The sequence below is a fragment of the Leptonotus elevatus genome, chromosome 16 (genome assembly GCF_054856555.1).
Source record: "Leptonotus elevatus isolate MCC_2025b chromosome 16, RoL_Lele_1.0, whole genome shotgun sequence".
NCBI classification, from domain to species: domain Eukaryota; kingdom Metazoa; phylum Chordata; class Actinopteri; order Syngnathiformes; family Syngnathidae; genus Leptonotus; species Leptonotus elevatus.
The window spans coordinates 8,023,791-8,047,371 of NC_141254.1; the positions used below are offsets into that span (position 1 = coordinate 8,023,791).

The 23,581-nt window shown below is 39.2% G+C and overlaps 1 protein-coding gene across 4 annotated transcripts; it reads right to left on the reverse strand.

The window, feature by feature from the left end:
- Nucleotides 1-19: 19 nt before the first annotated feature.
- On the reverse strand, nt 20-23,375 carry LOC147160580 (rap1 GTPase-activating protein 2-like). Of its 4 annotated transcripts, none has more exons than XM_086098307.1 (26): nt 23,070-23,375; nt 22,056-22,307; nt 17,585-17,620; nt 11,714-11,798; nt 11,539-11,574; nt 10,566-10,610; nt 10,146-10,178; nt 8,524-8,757; nt 8,294-8,397; nt 7,499-7,577; nt 7,350-7,403; nt 7,186-7,269; nt 6,480-6,580; nt 5,542-5,671; nt 5,184-5,339; nt 5,040-5,111; nt 4,711-4,797; nt 4,459-4,605; nt 3,602-3,706; nt 3,421-3,512; nt 3,237-3,341; nt 2,809-2,896; nt 2,473-2,539; nt 2,253-2,323; nt 2,138-2,169; nt 20-1,397 (listed from the first exon to the last, which is right to left on the reverse strand). In XM_086098307.1, exons 2-25 carry the CDS (start codon nt 22,097-22,099, stop codon nt 2,158-2,160), a joined length of 2,067 nt encoding a protein of 688 aa, XP_085954433.1. In that variant the 5' UTR covers nt 22,100-22,307; nt 23,070-23,375; the 3' UTR covers nt 20-1,397; nt 2,138-2,157. The 4 variants fall into 4 exon arrangements, with proteins under 4 accessions (XP_085954433.1, XP_085954434.1, XP_085954432.1 ...); XM_086098308.1 differs by having other exon boundaries at nt 2,138-2,166; nt 10,566-10,613; XM_086098306.1 differs by having other exon boundaries at nt 10,566-10,613.
- Between the last annotated feature and the right edge of the window lie 206 nt (nt 23,376-23,581).

Here is a 23,581-nt window from a genome sequence, read left to right on the forward strand (position 1 = left end):
TGAATGTCACAACAAAACAGATTTTTAATGGAGCTTTATTGACTTTTGTTGCCTTGAAGTGTAGCTACTTTACGTTTTACTTCTGTACAGTGCATTTTGGATTCATGTAAATCAACATGTACTTTGTTATTGAAAGAAACACACAAATGATTACAATCTCAATCTGGATGAAAGGACACGGGACAGAAACAAACATGCTACATTTGATCATCCTCTCGATACGCAGAAATGCATGGGCGGAGGATGCAGGAACATAATACATTTATTAGGGGCATATTGTGCTTTCAGTGCAAAGACAGTAGACTTTTGTACATTGTTGATGTTTAGACCAGTGGTTTTCAAACTGGGGTAACCCACAAAGTATTTTGTAATAAATTAGTATTTATGTCGTATTGACCCCTACCTACCTTCATTTAGGCCAATTATATATTATTATTATTATCATTATTATTATAATTAGGTGCTCCAATATGCCTCTGATCCTTGTATGTGTGCAGATTTTCTTGCTCTCATGCTGTGGACCCACAAAGTTTGAGGACCCCTCCCCTGCTTATACACCTGCAGGGGGGAGAAGCACTTATTTTTGTAGTGTAACATCATTTTCTATTAACCTTTTGGTTTTTGCTTGAAATTGCAGTTCAACTTGTAGTTTTTTTGCACAAAGCGTCAAACAAGCTGATTTAAAATAAAGGGCACATGTTCACTGCAACTCAGGGTAGCTGTAAAAAAAAAGAAAAATGTTGTTCAAATTTGTGATTGCAAGTCTTGCTCCAGGAATTACATTTCCTTTATGAATGATAAAAAAATATGCAATATTATTGCAGGGGAAAGTGCTGAATGTCATTCTGAGTCAATTATATTCCACACAAAAATACATATTTCAGTGTACACCCTCATTCGGTTCTATCCCTGATCACGCAATTGACTTAGTCCATCTATAGCAGTTTTACTGCTACAGTCGATTCAAGTGTTACAACAGACTTTTCACTTCAACTGATCAAATCAGATTGTAAGGTGCTGATAACTGCAGTATTTGGGGATTGTTGTACAATACATTTGAAAAACAGATAGGAACGAGAAAAGAAGAGCAGAGTGATGGAATTAGCTCATCTTGGCAACAAATTCTCCAGAACTCAGTTGGATGGTGTCCTTGCGTGAGTGTCTGTCCTTGGTAAACAGTTACTCGCCTCCAAGCCAGTGGAGGCGCTGTGACATCATTGGGGTTATTCCCGCTTAACTGGCATATTCATTCGCCATTCTCATGGGGCGGAATCAAGGAAGTGATGGAGAGACCAGTTGGGAATGATTGAAGCCACGTAACAAAAGTTTCGGTGCTGTGTCGTCGCCCTCGTCAGTGGCCACGGCTGTGGTTCTGGCAAATGAACCCGCTCCAGGTTCTAACATTTGAGCAAACATAATTAATCACAAGGGGAAAAACATGTCTGAATTTGTTTTGAGTAGGGGTGTCATAATGAGTGTGTTAATTTAATTCTTTAACGTCACCATTTTTTTAAACACGCGATTATTAATGGCCACCCCTTACTTGGAAAGTCACGTCCACGTCAAAATTGATCAGTAATAAATTAATTTAATAAATAATAACATTTATAAATAATGCATATATTTGTGGAGACTGGGGCCAAGTTGTATTTTAAAATTAAAAAAATTTGCAGAATTTCACAAGTTACTTCATGTTAAAGATTAGACAGCTATTAATATGAAAAGAAAAATGCACTGAGCTGTCGCCAATGTCTTACAAATGCAATTATGCCATCTAGTGGCAGAAAAATGACCAATACAAGTCAGCATCACACTAGTTTCTTACACTACAGTGCATCGTTTTAATTTAGCTCAATTTTATGAATTATTATGAAATTACTGTATCGATGACTTAAAGATGCAGCCATATTTCTATTAGTTTACTTTTTTTTCCACTTTTTTGTTGACAAGAGTATGACAACTTAAAATATTTTTATTGTGTATTTTATTTTACATTCAGAACAGATATAACATTTCCGATTAATCGTGAGTGAACTATTGAAGTCATGTGATTAATTACGATAAAAAACTTTAATCGTCTGACACCCCTAGTTTTAAAAGATAAAAAGATTGGCTAACTTATCATTTGAACACATACCTTTTCCTTGTTCTTCCAGTCTAGTGTCCCTGCTAGCAAAGTAGATAAGGAGGTGCTATCGTTAACAAAAAAACAACCCAAGCGAGCAGTAGATGACCACAAAAGTCAGACTTACCGCGGCGGAGTGGCTCAGCTTGTCAAAACGAAACTTGAGGTTGGATCGCGGCGAGTGTTTGGTTTTCATTTCTGAAAGGTGACGAAAAGACCAAAAAAAGAAGAGCACAGTCAGACGTAAACAGAACAAAATATAAAATCGTTGTAAGAGATGAAATGCAAGGATGCACAATAAATGAGAGACAAAGCAGAAAATCTTGTTAGTTTGTCAAGCTGTCAACCTGTTGGGCTGCGACAGACGGTGAGCAGACTTGAACCTTGACCCTCGACTGTGACAGAATGAACAAGCTGCAGACACAGAGGAGAAAATCCAAATTGTTTGCTTCCTTTGTGTATTCAAAGGCAATGTCTTCTATTCAGACTGGAGCAGAGGGGATACATAATCACTTTGATTATTTAAGAAGCCCAGCTTGTAAATGGGCGTTTTTCTTTTTCTTTTGTATCACTCACTCCATTTATTCTTTGTGATGGCTACTGAATTGTGTTCGTCTTCAAGTCTTAAAAGGAACATCTCGGCAGGAGGGAAAAATTGCCCCTTTTTACTGTGTGTGTCTCACCAGGTGAGTGTCGTCTGCGGGGAGGCTGAAGCTGCACGTGCTAGAAGTGGATCTGGAAATTTTACTGCTATCCTTCTTCATGCAAATTCTGTAAATTAAGGACAAAAAAATCAGTGAAAATAATCACGGAAACAGATGGCTGGCAAATTATGGGAGACCGCCTTGTCTATGGCTTGTTGTGATTGAAGTGCTGCTTCCGTGAATGTTGTCTAAACTTGTGCTTGCTTTGGACAGAGCTTAATTCAGTTTATTTTCATTTAATTCAGGTTATTTAATTTTTGAGGCTTTGTGTATTTTGACAAAAGGCAAAAAAAACCACTTACTCCTAAATTATGAAAAAAAAATGCTGGGAATTGGTATTGGGAAAGGGGCCGCTCAAACACCCCCACACGCACACACACACACAACCCACACACACACACACACACCTGTCTCGTTGCCCCGCCTCTGGAGAGCTGGGATTGGACGGCAGTTCTGACTTCACCTCCAACATTGGCTGGCAACCATCGAAGCTCCTCTGGTCACCGAGGAAACTGATCCAACCAAAGTTTACACAGAAAATACATTTTTGTTGGCTTTTTTTATGAAAACGCTTTGAAAGTCGGCGGTTACCTTCTCTGGCTGTGCTTGTCGGTTTGGCTGTCAATACTCAACAATCGAGGGAACAGACCCGATCGTCGTTTCACTGGAGATTTGACATTACACTGCGGAATAAATGCAGTAAACACAATTATGAATTATTATTCAAGCATCAAATCAAGAAAGCACTACAGAAAATTGGTCTTTTGCTCACCTCAGCACTGATATGCGCCAACCCCCCGCCACTCAAACTGGTGGGCATCCCCCCACCACCCCTTGACATTGTCTCCATGGAGACGCTTCGCCCTCGCATGGCCCTCTGAAACAGACAGACGTGAAAGACAAGTAACCTAGAAAGATCTCACCTGCTTCATAACATTTGACATTTGATGATATGCTGCAAGATTTCTTCAAATGAAAATATGATCATAGCTTCAATAAAGCCAGAGACTATAGGATAGTATAGGCTACTATTATGGAGGACCAAAACTGCCAAAATAAAAATAAATAAATGAATACAAGTGAAAATAAAAACGGATATTAGAAAATATAATTAATAAAGTAAATAAAAAAAAAAATAATAATATAAATGGAAATAAAAACAACATAATATTAAATATATATATATATATATATATATATATATATGTATATCCATAAATAAGGAAAAATACAAAAATAAATATACAAATAAATACACATTTATTTTTATAGGGAAAATTATAAATAAATAAATCAATCAATAAATAAATAAAAGTAAAATTAAATACAAAAATTAAAAAATTGATTCAATAAAAAAAACAAAAAAAACACACAATTTCACTATAAAATAAATACATTATATTCACTATAAAAATAAATGTATATACATTTTTATTTTTTGAATCTCCTTTTTAATTTTTGTATTTATTTTTACTTTTATTTATTGATAATTGTGGTTATTTATTTATTCATTCATTTATTTTTAATTTTGGCAGGTGGTCCGCCATAACTGTTGGAGCACATACCACGTTACAAATTTACTGTATTGTTAAAAGATGAACAGGTAACGAATCCAGCCTTTCGAGTTACCTTGATGGATTCCAGTAGACCTCCATGGGCGTGTCCATTTTCAGCCCGTGCCTCCTCATCTAGAATAGACGTCAATCCCAGCATTCTCTGGGAGCGTCTCTGTAGCTCGTCATGGAGGGCGTCCAACAGGGCGGCCCGGGTCCGCTCCTTAGCAAACAAAACACCAAATATAAGATAAGCCCTGTGGAACACCACAGATTCAAGAAACTGACTTTACTGTTTTAATTATTAATTTTTCAAAGGCAGGATTACCTCCAGTCGGGCGAAGCGGATGCTCTTGTAACAGGCCAGCTCTGCGTTGATGAGTTTAGTGAGGAGAAACTCCCGAAACTCTGGGCCCTTGAATGACAGCCAATCTGTTAGCAATAAAAATGATCCAAACGCCCATCGGTCCAATTTCTATTTGGATTGTCCTCATTAGGTTCTCAGGTGGGTTGGATCCTATCCAAGATGACTTGACAATATGCAAGGTTTAGGAATTTGGAAGGACCAAGTGCAGTGCATATCTTTCCTTGTTTGCCTCACAGTTGGCAAAGAAGTATCATCTAAAACCACTATGAACCAAAATGACATATTCTTACCTTCTTGAAAACAGCTGGATTTGGAAGAAGCGGGCCAAATGGCGGCACATCCTCTCGTGCTGTCACAGACACCTGCCAATCACATACATTCAATTTGATGACATGGCTCAAGCACCCACGATGCGGATTGGAACTCAGCAGTACCTTGTAGCTGGTGTTTTCCGAGCATGGATCCTCCACCTGCACGATGACGAAGGCGTGTAAAAAGTTGGAGGCGATCAAGTCCGGCACGAAGGGGGTGGCCTCCTCCTGGAACACCATGGCTACGATGTCGTTCCCTATGTGACGCTTCCTCTGGAGCTGAAGGCGGATAAAACACAGTCAACTACACTAAGCTGAGGAGGTGGGGGACTCCAGTCACGTGACTCGACTTGACTCAGCAGTCAAGTCACCAATTTTAGGACTTGGAACTTGTTTGGCTAAAATGTACGAAAGACCTGAACTTTGACATGCACAGTTGTGTTGATGTTTGCCTGTGAACGTCAGTTGTTAGGATGTCTACCTGCTGGGTGTCTCCCTCAGTGAAGGGCAGCTTGGTGGAGACGTGGAACATGACTTCCTGCTCTCTGTGGACCGTGTACACGGACTGAGAACCAGTCTGGCCATGGGACACATCCAGACCCCCCCGAAACCTGCGACAGGAGCAGTCTGTCAATTTTGTAAGTGTCCCAAAGACGTAGTTTTTATGTTTTTTTTTTTGCTAGAACATACAGAAGGCTTTGCTGCAGCCTCTCAACTGCACAGAACGGTTGAATAAATTGTAGTTATTACAAAAACAGCCAGCTGGTAGCAGCAGAGTAGAAGAGATGAACCAGGGCGATGTTGAAAAAAAGCTGATTTACCCACAGTTCTAAGCAGATTTGTGAATAATGATGAAACTTAGCTATATTCTAATGCTAATTGCTGCAAAACGGAAACAGACAGAAATATACTTTTTTGTTCCTGTTGAAAGAGGAGACTCTAATCTTTCTTCTGGTAGGTCCATGTTTTTATAGCAATAGAACACAATATTCTGTGGGCTTTGCAAAATCAGTCAAAATCCAGTAAAAGAGCCGGGAGCGAAGAGGATTGCTTCAGCGAAAACAGCTAGGAGTGAATGAGTTAAATAATCAAGTTCAACTTTTGTAATCTGCCTATTTCTCAGGTTTTGTCCAGAAACAAAAACTTCCTGCACTTCCGCCCCATTGTTAACTAACAGTGAAGCTAATTTACATAATAATTTAGAAAATACGCCCATATTTAATTTCTATGATTGGGCAGCTAGGCTGGGCTATAATCAAAAGTGAAAGACCCCTTTCAAGATGGAATAGTCCATTGCATGAGAAGGGAGGAGGTTTTTTTTTTCTAAACAGTCATGTTGATGAATTTATACACACGTGTAAGTCAGCCTGTGTTGATTACACCCTGCACTAAATAGTAGAAGATGAGTTCTCAACTGACCCTTTAAAGTCCTGCAGCTCCACAGTGTCGCCCAGCAGCTGCAGGAACTCTTGGAACGCCGGCGTTTCCTCGTTGTTCCTGAACAGCTCCTCCTCCGACACCTGACCAACATATGCACAAGCTTTTACTTATTCGCTATTTATCAGTTCGTCTGTGGGACGCTCAGACTGCACGAAGGAGGGATTTCATGAGAAATCCAAGTCAGAGTGAGAGGAGCAATGTGTGCCGACTGCATGAATTGATTTTAATAGGTTAGACTGGTTATCGGCCTGGCTGATTATCGGTTCTGATATTTGGCATTTTGTCAAATATTGGCATCGGCCTTTTTATGAATCTGAGGGCCGATAAAGGTGGTATCTCACTGAGAGGTGAATGCTTGCGAACGTAGCAAATTTAGGGTTTTTATCAGAATTTGTTCGCAGACAGTTTGTATTTGTCGCAAAGACATTTCAAACATATTCAGACAATTTTTTAATGTCTGCGAAGATCTTCTGAAACCTTTTATAATCCCTGACGAAAACCGCAAATTCGCTACATTCACATGCATTAGTGGAGCAGTGAGATAATTTATGGATTTATTTAAATTTCCACTTTATAAAAATGATGTTGATACTGGGAACTCCTTACTTGTTTTATATTTATTTTATTTTTAAAATATATATCGGTCTATCCCTAGAATTTAATGTGAAGTACTGCATGTTTTTACCTGTCCAAAGCGTTGGAAAATGACTCCAAACTTGAAGGTGCTGTTGACCTCATGTTCGTCGTAGTTGACAATTAGCTGAGACGCCTTGTGAGACGCACACAATACGAAAAGAATAAACAGTCAGTCCCGCCAATCAATAACCAATAGTGTTAGTCAAGCGTCACCTTCGGGTAGAGGACAGGACTGAAACGGAGAGCAGCTGCGTCGTCGCACAGCAGCTGAAGGATAATAAAAAAAAACACACAAGTGGCACAAGTGAATAACAAAGAAAAGCAACACAAGAGAGTTTGGCTGTTCGTGTGTGTGTGTGTACCTTAGCCAGCTCTTGTACACTTGGTATATCAGGCAGCTCCGTCACTGAAAGCCGCTGATAGATTGTCTTCACTCTGGACCTGAAAGTGCAGAAAAGCACAATCATGCACTTGCTAGTCACTGTTAAGTCACATATGATGAACTCATATACATTCTATTGACAAAAGTACTTTTTTATGGATTAATTCATTCATTTGTTTTCCTGAGGAGCTGAACATCCTAACCTCGGGCCCTTCAAAAACATTTGGGATGTTGTTGAGCAGAGATTGGAGGTTCCAGTCAGTGTGATGGTCTATGTAAGGTCTCAATACTTTTGAGTCTTGACTAGCCCTTTCATGGACAAATTATGATAACCTACATCAGGATTATTTTATTATTTTTTTTATTTTCTCTTCAGGCATGAAAAAAAAAATCACCTACATTTTCTTCAAAGAGTTGGTGACATGTCCACTAAGGTGGATAACATTTGAGCAACTGATGAAATATGTTTGTAGGAAAAGAATAGAAGGAATAGACATTTATTCCTTCCTTGCACGTCACATCTGAACTTCTGTTGGCCATCTTGTTGTCTGTTTTTTTTTCTTTGCACTTACAAACGTTGACCACTGGATGGCAGTGTATGTCAAGACTTACACTAGTGTCCACTGGAGTGGCTAATGGCCAACTGTGGCTAAAAGATTCATTCATATAGGAGACGTTTTAATAGCGGTCCACTGTAGTAACCACCATCTGTGAAAGGGCTAGATAGTGTTCAATGTACACTCAATAAAGACCATTGATTGATTTGTGGGTGTACCTGATGATGACGTGGAGGTGTTCCTGCTGATTCTCCTCTTCATGCCTTACAGACAACAACACGTTTCCCACACTGCTGGACGGGCAAGAGAAGTTTAAATGCTCCTGTAAAAGAGAACGAGAGATATTATATGTAAATGTACAGGAAATGTGAATGTTTACAAGCTTTTCACAACTGCTGACCATGTAGCTATCTATTTATAGCATCATACATCTAATGCTGCATCTCACCTTGCCCAAGAAGTGCTTCCTATACGCGCGTGCGGCCTCATTGGTCTCCTCCAGGCGATATCCGCAGTCTGCACTATCCGGGGCCTCTCCTCCTCCTCCTCGCTCTTCATCCTCGCTGGCTTCTTGGGTGGCGGGAGGAGGTGCAGGCGGGGGAGGGTCCTCAGGGGCCTCGATCCAGTAACCTCCAAACTGGGGAAGGATGACCTGTGGGTATGGGCCTCCTTTCTCTAACACCTGCACACACACACTTGTCTTTGTATCATCGTGGGGACATCTCATTGACATAATGCATTTCCTAGCCGCTTCACCTAACCCCAACCATCAAAAATTATTGCCTAACCCCATTCCTTACCCTAACCTCAACCATAACCCAATTTAAACCTAAACTTTAAAACCAAGTCTTGACCCTCCAAAAGAGGTCTAAACTTGTAGAGACCACCAAAATGTCCCCACAATTTCAAATCGGTCCCCACAATGGTAGTTAAACCTGGAAAAACATGTGTGTATGGGCCCCACAATGTAGAAGACAAAAAACACACACACACACACACACACACACAGGTTTACATGTCTAGTGGGGCCATCTCATTGACATAATGCATTTCCTAGCCCCTTTCTCTAACCTCAACCATCAAAAATGATTGCCTACCCCTATTTCTTACCCTAACCTTAACCTTAACCATAACCCAATTCAAACCTAAACTCTAAAACCAAGTCTTAACCCTCAAAAAGAGGTTTAAACTTGTGGGGCCCAGCAAAATGGCCCCACATGGACGGGTGGGCCCCACAACTCTGTGAAATCCCGGAATGTTGGCCCCACTATGTAACAAAAACAACACACACGTGCGAGCATGCACATACATCTCAGTGAGTTACGGTATGTTACAAAAGTCATTTGTCTATAACAGATAAAAATAATAATGGACCACATTTTCAGCAAAGTATGCCACCACATTATCAAGAGTCTAATAACATTGAGCCGTTTCTTGCCCCAATAATTGGTTGATTAAAATGTGCACTCTAAAAACAGTAGGGTAAAAAATAACCCAACTTTGAGTCAAGAAATGGGCCTTTAAGTGTAAAACAACTCAAAAATATTAGTCAGATCCTTTACTTGGGTCCAAAAAATTGGGTCATTTTGTATAAAACAACCCAGAAAGTAGGGTCAAATTGACCCATAAAGTGGATCGTTCCATTTTTTATCCACAATTGGGTTACTTTTGAGTATGTGGTTTCATATTTATTTGTATTAATTTGGTCCATTAAACCCTTGCTTAATTGATTTATTGTAAATAATACAATTCTATACATATATATTAGGGATGTTTGATACTACTTTTTCAGGCCAATACCAGTCAGCGTACTCATCTCTTGAGTCGTCACCGATACCAAAACCAGTGCCCATACCACTGGTACTTTTGATACGTAAAATCCCCCCATAAAAAAACAATGACAGATGATTTTAAAGAAAGACATATATTTCTGGTTCCTGATTGTAAAACGATCAAAAGAGTAGAGTACCAATACCCGATACACTGATACTGATAACTGTTATCGGTACTCGCAGAAAAGTTTGCACATCCCTGGTCTATAATGATGTTGATGATGAGAGAGGGTCTTACCTCCTCAATCCTTGGATATGGGATGTAGTCATCCTGTTTGAGAGAGAGAGCGAGAGAGATGTTACATTTAATGGTCCACAAAAATGAACCACTGAGAACTACAGCCGGCTAACTCCATTTTTGTTATTTAAATATTTGGTGGATTCATTTCTCAATGAGTACTTTTGGATACAGTTTTTGAACAAACAAAAATTAGACTTTAGTTCTTAGTGGCTCAAATTGTGTCTGACTTGTTAAAAGTCACGTGATGTTATGAGACGTAGGATGAAACACGTTGTTTATCTCTCGTCCTAAAAACCACACAAACGATCCCAGTGTTGATGACACTTAAGACGAAATTGGCGACAAATGGGCAAATGAAAAGATGGCGACGGACTTGAGGACACACAGACTGACAGACTGACTGACTGACTGACGTGCCTTCTGCCTCGGAGGGACGGCCTTCATCTCAGCAGCTTCCGGAACCTGCTGCATCACAGACGACAGCTTTTTTAGGCAAACCTCGCTGCAGGCCGTTGCTTTCTGATCACAATTGTGAGCTAATGAGGGTTTAAAAATAAAAACTGACAAGTTTTTTTGTTGTTGACCTTGTTAGACTATGTACTCAACAACAAAGGGAGACCAATTAATCCAGTAGAACAAGTGTGAGGTGCTGTTGCTTAGCCAAAGACCCAAATAAATTAATATATTGAGACATTAAAAAAAAGGCCTTTTGAGAGCAATATGATTGAAGTGTGGTGCAATGGGGACTCCAGACCACTAGATGGTGCACAATATTTCACTCATGCGATGGGAAAAATGTAGGCAAAATGGTGCCTATATATGTAAAACTATTTAACTCAGTTCAACATAGCTCCTTGATATGAAAATGCCACACAAGAAAAGCAAAAAAAAAAAGTAATTGAGGCCCTTTATATAGTAATAGTAGTAGTAGTATGGTATATTATAGTAGAGTTTGGTATAGTATATTCTAAATATACCACAAACTGTGATCCCAAAACACTTGGACATCATTTTAATTTGATTTTACAATATTACCCTTAAATGGCTTAAAAATGCATTTGAACATGCACATGCGGCAAAGCCTCTCCTAATTTCCACTGACAACCCTAGCTAAACTTAGTTCCTCTCCGAAATACAAAAGCATTTCTCTCATTTCAACATACGTCCTTGTTCCCAATTCTTATTTCGAATTTTCAGCAAAACACAAAATAGAAAAAAAAATGTTTTAACTGCTTTTGATTTCCTGACTAATGACCAACATATGGGTGCAGATTATTGCATATCGACCTGCAGATTTTATATTCGATAGGTGTTTTCGCTTCACAAATTCTGCTTCGTAACAAAAAGCCGGGCAATCGCGTCACATGTCACATGTGATTCCGCCACTTACCTCCATCTTGTCCATCATGTCAAAGAAGTGGGCCGACTGCGGACACACACAACGGGATCGATATTGTTGTCATTAGATGGTCATCTGGGGCCAGTTGCCATGGTAACTGATGCTGATGCATGTTTTTTGGGGGGGGGGTATATTTGTAATTATGGGACATGAGGAAACGTTTTACCTTGGTGGTGGGGGGTGCCGTGCGGGGAGGTGAGGGGGGGCAGTCTGCGTCAGCGCCATTGGAGGCGGCCTGGAGCTCCTGTTTGCTGGAACAAACATCAACAGCTTCGTGAGGTTAGCTTAGGTTAGCCCACTGCTTCTCAATTATTTTTTGCTACGCCCCCCAGGAGGAAGAAAATATTTTGCGCCGTGACTACAAATGGTATCATTTGTCTATGAAATTGCGGCAAGTACGCCAGTCTGCAGAGGAGCTAATACTCCTTGCACGCTCTTTGACAGTGAAAACATGATGTAAACAGGAAATATGAATTGTCTATTTACAAGTTAGTCAAACTAGGACTAAGGACGCCCAAGTGATCGGAACAATTTCAAAAGTCCACTCTAATACACGACCCGCAAGAGGAGGAACACAATTGACTTTTGCATTGTGTTGTGTGAGTGTGTGCGTCCTGATTTCTCCTGATTTATCCCAACGTCACACATCATCGTCACAGTGGAGCGATGAGTGTGTCTCTAAAGATAGAGCTTCAATCTGCCCAGAGCCTCCAGAGAGGCAACTGGGGATGACTTCATAGCGTGCGCGCGCACACACACACACACACACACACACACACACACACACACACACACACACACACACACACACACACAGAGTAATCAACTCCTCCAAGCATCCAGAAGGACCATCCATTTCCTCAGGCTGTGTGAGGTCGGACCCCTGCCTTATTGCGCTTCCCCGGGATTACAAACTTTTTTTTCTGGGTCATTCATTTGACTTGTGCGATCGGTCAAATCTGTTCACTGCTTATTTTTCTCTAGGAAAAAGAAAAGATTGGATTCTATGCGACAAAAAAACTTATTTGTGGAAATAAATGCTCTATGTATGGCGGTCAGGTCACGAAGGTTTAGATTTATTGTATAGTGCTACCTTGAGATACAAGTGCCCCCCCCCCCCCCCCCCACTGACGTATTTTGGAGATACAAGTCTTTCTTGGCCATTTTTTTTGTCTTGGGTTATGAGCAAAATACTTTAGACCCCCGCCACAAGATGGCGCAAGAAAACTTTACAACATCCCGCCACCATCAATTGACATTGGTTTCCTTGCAGTGGAAGCACAATACCAGTTGGTGGCAGTGATGCACCATTGAGCTGGTTTGCTCACTAGATACAGTTGACCATAAACCCCACAGAGGAAAAAGACGAAGAAGAAAAGGACTTGAGGTTGCATATTCTGACAGTTTTTTAACAAAGTTTTATCACCGTCATAAATTGTGACTCAACTTTAAAAGCCTAACCCTCCTTCACCCCAACCCTACATTGAAAACATACAGGAGAAAGACAAAGTGGCGCAGGTCAATCGCCTTGAGAGGGTTCAGACAAAGAACACAATGCAAATGAAGTACAGTGGGAATTTTTTGTCTAAAAATACAAGCGACAATGCACAAGACAAAAGACGTCACAAAAAATGTGACATTGTGTTTAGATTTTTGCTGGCAAAACAAAGAGACAAAGACCGACTAAATTTGGTCATGTAAGGCGACTTAAAAAAAAAAAGAGGAGATGAACAAACGAAAAGGTCACCAGAGGGAGACCACGGAGTCATGAGACCTACTGAGAGAGAAAAGGTCACACATGGTGTGTGGGTACGTGTGTGTGTATGTTGTGTAACAGAAAGGACAGGTTGGTATTTGTTTTGACAGTTAGGGCTTGGCAATAGTGACACTTGAGTTTGGGATGCTCTTTGTGTCACTCACACGCCATGCAGCCATTTCATTAGGTACATGAGATCCACTACAAGACCTGCATCGGCAATTACGCCTCTACAAAGTTAATGTTCATTAACGTAGCCATTAAAGTGGGTGCTCAGTAGGGCATGAACAAATGAATAGGCTAATAATAAAATATATTTTTTAAACACATTAACACATTACAACATAAGACAAAAATATTTACATTCAAACAGCACCCCCGCCACCCTTGTGAGGCATAAGTGGTTAAGAAAAAGGATGGACATTCCTAACCCCCAAAAATGGGCTGATTTTTCCTGTTTGTTTGTTAGCATTAAGCAAAAGTGGACTTTTGTACGGTTGTTTGAAATACACAAAGTGTCATTCTCTTTGTTTTAGAATTGTTGACTATCTATCTGTAGTGTTATACATATGACGACTGGATTTATCTTCAAGTCATCTCTCATTTACTCTGTGGACAGCTGCGTGTCACATCTGATCCTGTCATGTCCGTTAACGTGATGTCAAAATGTTCCCGTAAGCCACTTAGTGTAGATCATGACCTTTTTTTTTTTTTGCAATATCATAAACAAAAACATGTGCAGGACTGACGCCACAAAACATTTTGTAATACGTGAGTGAGCTCAGCTAACTTAGGTCAAGAGGCGGGGCTGTCTATTCATCAGCCAATCACAGGGCAGCATACAACCATTCACTTCACACTCACATTCACACGTACCTGCTATTTCAGTGTTTTTTGTTTTTTTTAATGGTTATAATAACTCCATTTGGTTCTGCCTCCCGTTTATTTTGTGTGTAATTCTATAGTCGGCCACTAGATGTCACCACATTGTTATTTTTGCCTGTAAATTTTAAAGAAGAAGAATGAAAACAGGAAGTATTTCAAGCTAGTTTTTGTGGAAGATTATTCATTTTACATCTACAGACAGAAATGGGGCCATTTTAAAATGTACATGATTATTGATTTTGTTTTAAATCTTTCAAATAAAAGGTTACTGTTGTGTTCGCACTAAGAGATCCAAATTGTCAACATGTTGCTTTAGAAAAAAATGTGTTTGCATTATTTATCTATGGTAATAAACTATTTTTCAAATGAACAATTGAATTCCTACACTCACACACGCACACACAAACATGAAGTCATGTGTCAGCTCTTCTGGCATCCATGAGATGTACATTGTACCTGAGGGTCTCATCATGCCAACAGACTCAGCCAAACGTGCAAACGTGACATTTTTAGTAATAATACGGCAGGATGAAATATCAGCACTATTACATTATACGATATTGTAGTATGTAATCGCTTATATATTCAAGGATAGATGCTTATAGTGATAAACCATTCCAATCAATTTTAACTGCAACAATAAAAATTATGTTTTATGCCCAATGTTTTTTTTCTCCCTAAATTAGCATCACATGTGCATGCACACGTGCACGCAGACTTATGTCACTTTTGGAGCACAGCCACATACACACACACACAAACGCATAGTAAATCTGCTCCACCTGCGGGGGCGTCCTTCGCAGACATGCCTTTGCTGTTTATCTTTCGGGATGTTGATTGTTCTTGTCGGGTGCAAAATTATTTACTTCATTCAACGACAACATGAAGAAGAACACAAGAACGACATCCAAATCCAAAATAACAATAGCAGCAGGGAGAAAGTGCACTGCTTTGTAGTTGAGCAGGCTTTGGTTCAGGCGGTCTGCCCTTTAGCAACACACACACACAAACACACATTCAAGTTTTGACGTTTTATCTTAAGAGTCTCATACATTGCGGTAGCAGGATGATGAAATTTTGATGTGCCAGGCATAAAGATGATGCAAGATATAAGTGATGGGTGCTTCTAATGTTTTTTAGCACACACTCTTGCACCCGCACACACACATTTACAAAAAAATTAATCTGAAAGCATTTAAACATGAACTAATTTGTGTTGCTTGAAGCTTGAAGACACTCACGCACAGATGGGAGATAAGGACTAATGTAATGCCAGACTCACCAGTGGTCATGCAGCATTGTTCCGTTGCCGTCGGTAACTGAGCATCCCACTCTGATGAGATGCAGCCTGTCTCTCTCTCTCTCCCTCTCTCTCGCTCACTCTCGCTCTCTCCTGCTCTCTCTATTGCTTTCTCTAAGTGACTGGTTACAATTTATGACATCACATCGATCATTTACAAGCTGAGAGTGGTTTAAAAAAAATGTAATGTGCTCGCATGAAAACAAATAACTCTCCAAACCTGCAGAAAATGTGACGCGATGATTTTTATTACTCGGGCCAACCGATTCATCGCTTGTTTCAAATCAGCAAAAATTGGCAGTTTACGGGGGAAAAAAACCACATTAAAACGTTACAACATAAGACAAATATAATGATATATTACATATGAGGGATGGGTATCAATTTTAATTTCCTCCATCGATTCGATTTCGATTAACAGGAGTTCAGTTTGATTAAATTTAGATTTTTCCCGATTCAATTCGATTCACTTCAATTTAATCCGATATCGATTACTTATGGCACATCAATTTTTTCTTAAATGTCAAGGACATGGTAAAAACTACACAAATATGAAATTCTAACGTAAAGTTTGCAGAGGTAGAAACTGGTCAAATGATTTAGTTAATTAATGAAAGTAACATGTGTTATAATCACTTGTTTGTGGTAGACAAAATATTTTCATAATCTAATTCCATAATTGTAACTATAAATTAAAAAGATTCTGAATTGTCTTAAAGTGTAATAAGTCAGTCTAATAAGTCTTTCATAAACGTAAGAAAATACTTTTAAATTCATGTGAACAGTAAATTTTAAGAGAACAGTAAGATGGTAAAAAATGGCCTTTAAAATGATTTTATTTTTTAAAGAATTTATTGGAAAAAAATTATATATAAAATAATCGATTCATGGTTTTATGAATTTATATCGGGTTTGAAAAGGAAAATCAATTCAATATTGATTATTAGATTTTTTTTTTAACTCATCCCTAATAATGACATTTCAAAACACTCCTCCCCCAAAAAATGTGTCCAATTTTTTCCCCAGGCTGGATCAAGTGCTTGTTTTCTTCATGATGGTCATAAATGTGTGAAGGTGACCGACCATCTATCTGGCTGAGTTTATCTTCCCTTCCTCCCTCTGGCATTTTTTCACAACACCTTATCATCTAGGTCATATTTCATCAAATCACTTGTTGTTCTGCACTAAAGCGGGCCTTCGGTTTACGCAAATACTGTATTTGTGTGAAAACAACTTGTCGGCCAAGAAGGACACCATTTTTGAAGGGCCTTTGAAAAGGACCTGAAAATTAACGATTTGACCAAAATGCCATGTGTTCTTTTGAGAATGTGTTTTGAGATTATTTTTTTGTGCATCTGCTTATCGACTGGCCCACAAAATTATATGATGCTAAAGGAAATTTGTTTTGGAGGGTGAATTTTTTCTTAAATTCCTCGGGGTGCTATCTAGACAATTTTTAAGTACCGGGGTGTTGAGTTTACATGTTTGCTGCTGTGTTCAGTCACACGCAAGCCATTAGGCACCTACAGAGTCATCTATTTGCATTTTTTTATTCATTCAATATTATTAATAATTCATTTTTTCATTTTTGGGGGTATCTTTTCCATGGAACATGATGGTTCATCCCTTTTATTTCAACAAATTTTCAAGCTAAAAACTTTCATCATTAATCGGTTCTCATCCCGCTCGAATGGCGGTGGTCCATTTCCCAAGTTCTAACCTATTCAGCTAGTCAGGTAGTGCAGTCATAATTAGCACACATTTTTGAATGAAAAAGACTTCTATAGGTTCCACATATAAAACAATCAAACCATGTGAGCTCACCGGGTGTGCCGTTATGAAAACCTGAAACCTTCCCAAGTGCAGTGAAATGAGTCCAGAAGAAAATACACACGGCCCCCATATGTTTGGAGGCTGAATTGCAAGGAGCTCAAATAAAAGGTACAAGTGATGCCTGCCTATCTCTTTGCCTTCCAGCAGATGTATTTTATTGCTGCAAATTATTTTTTATGGGTACATGACAGCTAAAAAACACTTTATACACTCTAATGTATGTTGTGTTTATAGTATTTCTTGTTAGATAACATGTCACTCACCGAGCTCTCAGGGCGCTGACGGAAGACTTGTCAATCCTGCGGAGAGAAGGAGACATGCAGTTAAGGTTAATTGCACTCAGACACTCGGATGGAGGTGCAAAGGGGATGTGCGTTAAGACAAGTCCGAGGTGTGAAGGACATATTAACGTCCACACATACTCGATTAACCTTAGCAGCAGAGTGGAGGAGAGGTGCGATTGCGGCGGCGCATGGCAATAAAATGCACTACTTATTAAACTGATGCCCCCTGTTAAATCACATCGCAATGTAGAGGTTAAAAGCGAGCAAGAAAAAACAACACCAACAACAAAACAACTGGAGAGGAAAGTCATATAAAAATGTCTGTTCTTTCTTCCAATGCATTTATGATTAGGTTCATTTTCATATTCACACATTTGCTCTTAAAATATGACACAATCATAGCCAAAAGAGTGACAAGGTGAAGGGGGAATTAACTGTCTTTACAAACAATACAAATACATGCAAATATCCTCCAGTAGTCTCTCCAGAATCCCCCACGCCAGATGAAAATCCTCAAAGTAGAAACTATATATTTATTTTATCATTATTTACATGTATTTTAAAGCTTCATGAGGCTCCCCGCATTTATATTAACCTTTGTAAGCAGCCTGTAGAAATCTATCTAGCGCAATTGACTAGCTAGCTAGCTAATTTTAGTAATGTTTCCACAAAGAATAAAGTATAGACCTAGGTTGTAAGCCTATGACTACTGCATTGTTAAATTTTCTGTCTACATTTGTTGCTCCATTGTTTGGGTTTAAATATCCAAAGTATAAATGATTTTAACAAACCAACAACAATTTGTTGCTATTTGTTCAATGGTGTTTCCTAATATGTGTTAGCATTAAGCTGGCAAACTTCAATACAAAGTTATGTATTTGTTTTAAATATACACTTGTAATTCTCTTTTCTTTCTATGTTTAGCCTGAGAGTAAATTTCACCTGAGTGTGGCAATAAACAGCTTGAAGCCTCAGTTTAGAAGATTTGTTCCCTCTCTGGCAAACTGCTGCTTTTTGTCAAGTGAGTTGAGTTCACTGCCACCATGCAGCACAATCTTGAATCCTGAACAATTGCTTGTATCTCAAAAAAATAAATAAATGAATTGTCGGTTGCAGTATATTATTTAAATGAACCTAATATGAATTTAATTTAATGCATGAATAAATTCATTAATTCACTCATTCATTAAGTTATAGTTGTGCTTGTAAGTTTACATATGGATATGTAAACTTATGAGCGCAGCTGTCTTGATGCCCATAAAATGCAAAACACTGAGGTAATTGTTTTGATGTTTCCAGAGGTTAAAGTGGAAATGATTTGAGGTGTGCATGTGAATTTTGGTGACGATTCACAGCGTTTTTTGTTTCGTTAAGCGACATTTCTTTCACAGGTTTTGTACGTACAGTTGTTGTGGTTGTGTGAGAGTTTGCGATGAGGTGGCCTGAGGACAAATGTTATTGTTGTTCAAAAAAAAAAAAAGCTTCATCACTTTAAGTGGCTTGCTGGGTAACATATATATTCACTTTGGGAGTGCAGAGCCTGACTGACATTGAAGTGGACTTCTTACAGAACTAAAAAAAATAAATGTGCGTGACATTCCACATGTTTCCACAGAGTGTCAAAATCCCACACATAGTTTTGCGCGTTGGATGTTTAACTCGGCCATACACATTAACACTTTAGTTTCACATTGACAAGACACAAACACTTTGACCCTGCGATTTCCTGGTGACCAGTGCAGGGTGTATGCTGCCTCTTTTGCAAACTCCGATTCTTGGCTCCATCTCAAGGGCCTTTTAGTTTTATCGCTTTCAATTACAGTTTATTTCGAAATAATGTTTCATGATCATTAGGGCCATAAACCTTTTTTCTTTTCTATGAAAATGCCTAACCGTAATTATTTGCATTCCACTGCATAGCAAAACATGTACAACACTTTCCACTGACTACATGTTCACAATCTGACTTGCCCAGAGATTTAAAATATAAAAAGTGTTGTAGAAAAATGTAAAATTGAACTGAACTGCTGTTGCAAATGGACTATTTCGTGTGAGCAGTTTCCCCGAAGCCGCTCTTGCATTATTCAATAATGCAACTATTGCCTCTGCCAAAGTGTAAGGGACGAGGCGCACGGAGAGGAAACTGCTTGGCATTTTCATAGTGAGGAGAAAAATGATGGAGGGAAAAGTGCATATGCGGAGAAAGCGATAAGGTGGCATGGGCAGAAGGAGGTGTAGAAGGAAAGGAGGTCTGTTTGAAGGCTTGCGTAACAGTTTCCATACTCTGCTGTTTGTTTTCTGAAAAGTAGTTAAGTGACAATGGCGCATTTTGCTTTGTTATTGGAGATTTTTTAACTGTCATTTGTGCACTAATTAGGACATTGATTCCTTCTTTTCCAACTTGGCAGACAATTTGGACTGCAATTATATTTTTGTCTTCACTTGTTAGCTCAAGACTTGGATACTTAGCTCCTGATTAGATTCAGCCGAGATATTAAAACAAGCATGTATTTTCAGTTGTATTATTCTTGTCACTATTTGTATTGCTTGATTTCAGTGTTGTGGGTAAAAGTGTGTTTTTAAGCAAGGTTTTAAAATATTTATTGATAGACCTTGTCTATGTAAAACAACCATTGGTTCCATGTTTAAATTAAGTAATAGAAAGAGTATATTTATGCGGTTTCACAGTTTTGCTGACACTCTGAGAACACAAGCAGCTTGTGACAAATATCAAGTATCTCTTCCCACAAAAAAACAAAAATTTGAAAAGGTATTTTTATCCACAAAACAACATAAATTAATTCAAGACTAAATGAAAAGAAAATGATGCTATTACTATCCTCTCAATGATATCTCCCTTGTCGTAAATAACGGGCACTGGCGACAAACGCACACAACAGACATAAAACTGGATGCAGTACGCCACATTTAGGTTTACCACCTCTTTTTCATTTTTCTTTGATAGTAAATTAAAAAAATACAACTTCAAACCAATAACAGTGTTATATTAACAGTAACACTCCATTCAGGAATAAGTCGCTCATGCTAACAACGCAGCAGCCGTGGCTAATATCGCCTAGTTTACAGAGCTAATGCTAATGCTAGCTTAGTGTTTTGAGGGTTGCTATTCTCTTGAAGCTGGATATAAGTGCAGATTAAATTATATTATAACATTTGGTGCAAATCAAAATCCGGCCTTGTTGGAAGCTCACTGAGTGATATTCTTCAGTTAGCTTTTGAACAACCACTCTGAGCTATCCCAAAGCAGGACTTTGTATTGGAGAAACGTGAAGCAACATTTTTTCATTCTCATCGCAAAGAACACCGCAAGTTGCTCATTAACCGCAGCAGCTTTTTTCCCCCCCATGTGCAAAGTTGTCAATAGAACACTTTAGTAAACACACCAATTATTCCTCAAAGCTGTATATTTACACTTTGTAAATGCAAAGTCGCCCACAAGGCAGCTGTGGATAACATTCGCAGCACACCGCTGCAACTGGCGGAAAAATAGTTCCGCCTACGTTTGTTAAAACGTCTTCGTGGTCGTTTATGTAACACGTTTGTTTGTTAGCTTGGAGGTGACAGGGTTGAGATTAGCTTAATGTTTCTGCATTAAAGTATTTCTTTGAAAGCAAAGTAAACCCCCACCATCTATATACATATATTAGGGGTGTAACAAAAACGAAGATAGAGATACGAATCAAATCGACTTTTGTTTTAAGAGATATCTTTTGAAGGAAATGCTACATTTAACAGTACTGACTCATTCATATGTATGGAAAATAACAAGAAATTCATTGCATCACACCTGTACCATATCACATCGAATTGTAAACTGAGGGAATCGAATTGTCCACTAACATCTTGAGCTATAAACTATCTAAAAGTGAGCATTATGACGACATTATGTGTTTGTATATACAAAATGTGGTAAAATAATGTGAATTGCCATGTTCACTTTTCCTATTTTGTTTTTCTTACAGAAAAAAGGCTTCCATATAATTCATTTCTAAATCCTTCATTTCTGTTCAAAATAATAAAATCGAACACGTCCGCATTGGAGCTCTTCACGAGGCTGGATGTTGTCTTTATGACAGGTGGCCTGATAAATGAGTTAATCCCCTGTATATGAATTAATGATAAGGAACAAAACAAGCATGGAACAAAAAGCTCTTTAGCCAAGAAAATGATGACATCAAAAAACTAATCTTGGACACATTCTGGTTTCTGAGCCCAAGTTTATGAAACACTCCAAATGAGGCACATGCACAATTGGGATGGATCATGTGAGGCGTACCCATCCCAAGAGCAGCCGCTGCCATGCTGGTGTTGTGATGTGACGTCACAGTGATGTCACTGCAGCACAACTCAGCCTGGAAATGAACTAAAAGACCCTGACACACGAGTGATAGAAGTGACCAACCAAACAGGCTGATAAGGCTCCACTCACCAGCCGAAGCCTCCGAACGACACGCTCCTCTTCCTCCTCAGCATCGTCTCTTTGTCCTCCTCTTCCTCCTCTTCTTCTCTTATTGTGTCTGGCTGTTCCCTCCCTACCTCCTCTCGTCCTATCTCCTCATCCCGCCGGCTATAAATACTATGCGAGACACCGTCCTTCACACCACCTCCTTTTTTCCCCTCCCACAGAGTCTCCTCCCGCCGTTAATGTTTCTTTCTTTCACTTCAATTCACTGCACGCAGCCTGGAGAGAGAGAGAGAGAGAGAGAGAGAGAGAGAGAGAGAGAGAGAGAGCAAGGAGGGGAGAGACACAAAGAGACAAGTGGAAGCATTCCCTCTCTCTCGACCCGCCCTGACGAAGCAGAATAGCAGCAGAGATGCTGTGAAAACTTTTCATGCGGACATGAATAAGTCAGGTTTTTTTTATATAAGGTTGGTTCGGGTAAAGAAATGTACAGTAATCCTGTGCACTATTCACCACATTTACTTATTCATGTTTTTTTTTTTTGCAATGGAATCTATTCCCAAATATATACTTAAAAAAAAATAGGCTTAGAGAAATGTCACCAAATCAGAGCATTTCCCAACATCAATCTGTATCATTTAGATTTAAAGTATCAGGAACTAAGTACAAATAACATTTGTGCTTCTGCCAATGTTCTACAATGAGGCAATTCATGACATACAGTATTAAACAAAAAGAATGGTGATTCTGCGCTTGTGTTCTCTGTGGAAAACCTCCAGCGGCTGAATACATTTACATTCATTGGCTTTGGTTTTAAGAACAATGGAAACAGAACACATAGTGTGACTGGTGGAGGATGGCCTTTTTATCCTAAACATGAATTAATAGCAGACAAAGCATTGATTATACATGTGAGCTGTTTTAGGAATATTCCTAATCATTCAATTAGGATGTGTGTTTGATTTTATATATATATATATATATATATATATATATATATATACATATAAAAGAAAGAAAGAAAAAAAAGCCTTCTCGAACCTCTTGTTGTGGAATGAAAGGCCTGCCACGCAGTGATTGGTCATTGTTACTGCCAATCACGATGTTGGAGCCATGATAGGTAGAGCGGCAGGTTATGCTAATGAAGTAGATGCCATGGACTTCCGGACTGGCCGCGTTTCAAAAGTCGCATCCCACCCCTGCGCCCCCCAACCGTGCGCTCCCGCTCATCGGTGGGAGGGCGTCTCGGCTATCTGAAATGCTTCGGACACTGAGACAGACACTACACACTCGCAGCCTCGCAACCGAGGTGCACAAAGGCGAGAGCGCAAGTACTGGGACGCGGCCCACACGTCGCAAACCGGAAACGGAAACAAAGTTGATGAGGTGAAAACCCGGAAACCCGAAGTCCCGCCTCCTCCGTGGCATATAGTCCATATGTTCTCGGTCAACGCATTGATCAAACATGTGTTCTACTTTAGGAATATTTATAATTGATTTTAGATTTGAGTTATGTAATGTGTTAATAAAAATACGTAATATAAACTCCTTCC

Bases quoted from the DNA above. Each gene is read 5' to 3' on its own strand.
- LOC147160580 (XM_086098306.1), bottom strand. From the start codon at position 22,099: ATGCTGAGGAGGAAGAGGAGCGTGTCGTTCGGAGGCTTCGGCTG. The intron at 8,398-8,523 runs GTGAGATGCAGC...TCTCTTTTACAG, and splicing joins GGAAGCACTTCTTGGGCAAG to GAGCATTTAAACTTCTCTTG. The intron at 7,578-8,293 runs GTACACCCACAA...CTGCACTTTCAG, and splicing joins CACCTCCACGTCATCATCAG to GTCCAGAGTGAAGACAATCT.